The 4,735-nt window shown below is 32.8% G+C and overlaps 1 protein-coding gene across 1 annotated transcript; it reads left to right on the top strand.

Annotated features, from left to right (window-relative positions):
- Positions 1 to 1,594: 1,594 nt before the first annotated feature.
- Positions 1,595 to 3,596, top strand: LOC129005800 (uncharacterized). Its single transcript, XM_054434807.1, has 3 exons — positions 1,595 to 1,847; positions 2,892 to 3,109; positions 3,555 to 3,596. Exons 1-3 carry the CDS (start codon positions 1,595 to 1,597, stop codon positions 3,594 to 3,596), a joined length of 513 nt encoding a protein of 170 aa, XP_054290782.1.
- The last annotated feature ends 1,139 nt before the right edge of the window (positions 3,597 to 4,735 follow it).

Genomic DNA, 4,735 nt, shown 5'->3' with positions numbered 1-4,735 from the left:
AACTTGTACTCTGCTCACATCAGCCTTTTGCTGATGTAATTTGTACTCTGATCACATAAGCAATCATTTAGTGACGCACGAGTGTTACTATAAATAATGGCTAAAACGATGGAGCATTCAGCTTGAACACTCAGTTGCTCCAGTTCGTCAACCCTCACTACGCCTTCAAGCTCCAAACCATGTAAGTTTATTAAGACTTATTGTTAAACTAAAATACTTTAACATATTTTTAACTTAAAACTTTAATGTTGGTTTAATTATTTTATAACTTAAAGTCAAAATAACATTTGAAAAGTTGGTTAATTTTTAATCAAACTTTTTTAATTTTATTCTGTAAGAATAACTTAACTTGCCAAGTGTTTACTAGTTGTTTGATATTAATTATTGTTTGATTGCTTATTGAAAAATAATTCTTAAACTAACTTTGCAAAAGCACAATATTGGTTTGTTAGGTTAGCTAAGTTGTTTACTAAACGTTTTAGTGTAGGATAGTTTTGTACTGAAAATTCTTTTAAATTATTAAATGAATATTTCTAAAATGCTAATATGTGTTTTTACTATGGAATAACATTTGTTTCATTATTTTTGTAACTTAGTAAACACAGAGTTTAAATATGTGAAACATGATTAGCTTCTTTATTTTCTTAGTTAGTAATAAACTTATATTTTTAAATGCAAAGTAATAGTGATCTAATAATATTGGTTGATTCCAGTTTGAACATCTTGCTGCTTAGTTCCGGCTTAGTACACCATCTACCATCCTACACCATCTTGTTGCTCAGCGCTACTCCACTACGTCCATACGCTCTACACCGTAAAACTTTAAGTAAGTTTGTAATGTTTAAGTAATTATTTTTACGTAAACTTAATTTTTGTTTGTTAACTATTCCATTATGTTTCTGTTTTTAGCACACACATTTTAACACTTATATTAATTTAATATCAAAACTATAATGCCATTAAAATTATATGCTTATTGGATTTTAACACACATATTAATGTTTTTATTTAACTTGTTTATTGTGTTATAAACTGTAACCCTGATAAAATACAATAGTTACTAGCTTTAGTTTTACAATTGACTACCATGTAACATGACTAGGCCAAAATATCTTAATAACAATAATTTTTGTATCTCACCATCCCTGCAACATAAATATCTATTTTATTTTTGCTGCATTTCAAATTCAATACTTGAGCTTAATTAATTTACGCTTAATAAAGGTTTGAACCATCTCAGTTGGTTTGAATATAAACTAAACTATTATATATTACTGATTCCAGCTTACTAATTTACTGTTATGGTTTCAGGAATCTGCGTGTGTAAATTTGCTCAACCTCCGACCTTCGCTCAACCTCCAGCCTTCGCTCAACCTCCAGCCTTCGCTCAACCTCCAGCCTTCGCTCAACCTCCGGCCTTCGCTCAACCTCCAGCCTTACTCTTTAACCACTTTCATCTCCCAGACTTCTAAACTCTCAATTAATCAGGTATGTGCATAGTTAAATTATTAAAAATTCAGTTTAAAATACCATAAACTATTAATAGGTTTAAACATGCCAACGTTTACAATTGTATCTTATTCTTAATTTCAGAATGAATTCAATTGGGTTTCTAAAGCTGTCCGAGCTCGCTTTCATCCCGTATAGACACACAAACAAAGCAGCAGGCTTAGACCTAAGATCACCAATTAGGGTTACTATTCCTGCAAATGGGAGAGCTTGTGTGTTGTTAGATCTAGCAGTTACACTCCCTGCCAATTGTTATGGCAGAATTGCACCGAGATCTGGTCTCGCGTTAAAAGAATGTATTGATGTGGCAGGCGGAGTGATTGATGCGGATTTCGCTGGTAACATAGGGGTTATACTGTGCAATCATTCAGATGAGGATTATATGGTAGAAAGGGGAGACAGAATCGCGCAATTAATTTGCGAAAAGATTTGCTATCCGCAGGTGTATGAACTAGTTTGTATAGATGAAACAGAAAGGGGTGCAGGAGGTTTTGGTTCTACTGGACGATAGATTGCAATCTGTAATGTAGCAGAAGTCTAGGATGGGAAATTTAATTTTTATTTAACAATACATTTTATTAACAGTTTAATATTATTACTATATTACTTGTGTAATAATAACATTAGTAATTTTACTTATTTACAGTAATGGCTCCAACACGGCCAAAACAAGAAGGCATAGCTTCAAAATATCAAATTAAAATATTGCAGATATTTAAAAAATATAAGAAAAAGTTTCATAAGCTAATTGTAAAATAAGATTTCTGGATAGACAGGTTTCTTGTGTTAGTAATTCAATAGATTTTTAGTGGGTTAGTTGTGAGAATGTAAACTACATTTAACTTTAAAACCCAAAGCTCAAAATCAAATATTACTGTTTCATGAAATGCTATTGCAAGTTTAAAAATTGTAACATTTTTTTTACATATTTGCAGTCATGAATTCTCAGACACCATCTAAACAGTCAGTTGAAGAGGGCGGTGTAAAATCTGCAGTGGGCATGATCAGTTTACTACAAATAGTACAAAATCTAATTACTCTTGGATTAAATTCAGTAGAACGATGGCTGAATATAATTCCAAAATTAAGAGACTCTGAACGATTCTATTCTCATCCCGAACTTGCGAATCTCCAATTGCTGCTAACTCAAATATCTCAACATTTACATTCAAAACTATTTGAATTTTTCCCTAATGATCTATCACAAGAAAAACTCCCAAGACTCTTGGCTAAGGAAATCTCATCTAAAGATCTAATTAAATGCGTCAAACCTTTGCTAAAGAAAAAAAATTTCAGTGATAGGTTCTTCTCAATTGAAACCAGCAATTTTTTGAGTAGTACAGTGGAAGATGCTTTGGCTGTTTTTAATTGTGGTTTACCAGAGCCTGAGGTTAGCTTGATTGAAGATGATGATAATGATAAACCTTCAGTTCCAAAAAGAACCCATGAGCCCAGTGTTAAGGTTTCCCTTAAGAGGAAAAGAAATCGTTCACCATCTCCATCTGAGTCATCTGAAGCATCATCGGGTGATGAACATTCCGAGGCTTCTGATTCTGGATCCGAATCAGATAACTCAGACAAGTTTGATAGGTTGTTTGTTGTAAAGTCCACAAAAAAATCCTCTAACATTAGACAAACATTTCAAACTCAAAAGAAAAGATTGAGGAAGAAACTTATTACACCCGGTGAGGAGGGTCGTTACATGATTAAAATAGAGCTAACCGACACTAAAGATCTTAAGAAATGTCCAACAAGCAAGTTTTGGACTAAAGTATCAACTAAAGCTGTTTTTTTGACAGAGCCAAAAACTCACATTTTCAAAAAGATTAGGAATGTTTTGTATGATGTAGGAAGAGCAATAAAAGAAACGCCTGGAGTAGAGTGTGAGGAGGTTAAGCTGGATAGGAAAACTAATTAACAAGCAATTGTTTGTAGGCGTAGTACGTTATTAGATAGTTAGCTTATTACAAATAACTTATAAATAGTGGTGTTAGTTACACAATTGTAGAGGAGAAACCATTCTAAATAGTTTTGTTAATCCACAGGATGGAGGTAAGCTCGGAAGGGGAGATGGAAACGGACGATGAAAGTGTTGCTCGAACACATTCTAGATTTTACCGGTCGTGTTCTGGACCATTTAATGAATTTGTTGAATTAAGAAATGCATTCAGCGGGAACTTGAAAACATTTTATCTTAAAAACGGTGATGAGGAAAATAAGGACTTGTGTTTTTTGTTAATTTCTGTGGAATCAAAAATTAAAAGTATTATTGAAAACCTTTTAAGTGACTATGGGGCTTTAAAGTTCAATATAGTTAGTGAATGTACTTATATTAAACCAGTGTCAGATGAAATTCAACTAAGAACATTTAAAACCAAAAACAAGGCTGTGCTGGAAAGCTCTTCAATAAACTCAATTTTGAGAAAAATGTTTAGTAAGCTGTGTTATGAAGAACATGAATACGAAGGGAAGGGATCGGGGTGGACGCTGTCAACTGTTGATGGATTGCTTCTGAGATTTAGCAGGTATAGACCATTGCGAGGAAGCACCTATATTCCTCTACCAAAGGAAATCGCATTAAAGAAAGCCGTCATCAATCCTAAGAACCATCGGGATATGAACTGTTTTGAATGGTCTCTCCTAGTAAAATACACAAATGATTGTAGAATAACTGCTAAAACTTTAGAACATAGACACAAATTCAACTTCACAGGAATTTCCTTTCCCACACCAATCAAACAAATAAGTAAATTTGAAAAACAAAATCCCGGAACCAGTGTTAACGTTTATGGTTTAAATCAACAGAACATAGTCTATCCTTTAAGAATAACCAATGAAGAAAAACCTAACCATTTTGACTTGCTTTTTATCTCAAAAAATGGTGTTAACCATTACTGTTATATTAAAGATTTGAGTAGATTAATAAGGAAACAATTAACTACCAACACTGGAAAATTGTCTATCTGTAAACGATGTTTTAAACATTACCAAGGTCCTAAGAGGAAAGTAAATCTAACTGCCCATTTAACTGACTGTTCCAAACAGACCCCAGCAAGAGTAGTAATGCCATCCAAACCTTCAGTAAATAATCAATCTGACCCGTCAAACATTTTGAAGTTCAAAAATCATCACTATTTATTTAAACTGCCAATTGTTTGTTATGCTGATTTTGAATGTTTGTTATTAAAAACAAACAAAAAAGTTTCTGATAAGACCTATGTTAATA

This window comes from Macrosteles quadrilineatus, unplaced genomic scaffold, assembly GCF_028750875.1.
Source record: "Macrosteles quadrilineatus isolate MER2022 unplaced genomic scaffold, UCM_ALF_1.0 Scaffold_33__1_contigs__length_1397503, whole genome shotgun sequence".
In the NCBI taxonomy this organism is placed as follows: domain Eukaryota; kingdom Metazoa; phylum Arthropoda; class Insecta; order Hemiptera; family Cicadellidae; genus Macrosteles; species Macrosteles quadrilineatus.
This window is presented reverse-complemented; position numbering and strand designations above follow the sequence as displayed.

Excerpts from the sequence above, each read along its gene's own strand:
- LOC129005800 (XM_054434807.1), top strand. The coding sequence starts at position 1,595 with ATGAATTCAATTGGGTTTCTAAAGCTGTCCGAGCTCGCTTTCATCCCG. Across the intron at positions 1,848-2,891 it reads GATTGATGCGGATTTCGCTG|AGCCTGAGGTTAGCTTGATT; the intron begins GTAACATAGGGG and ends GTGGTTTACCAG. Across the intron at positions 3,110-3,554 it reads AGTTTGATAGGTTGTTTGTT|GATGGAGGTAAGCTCGGAAG; the intron begins GTAAAGTCCACA and ends GTTAATCCACAG.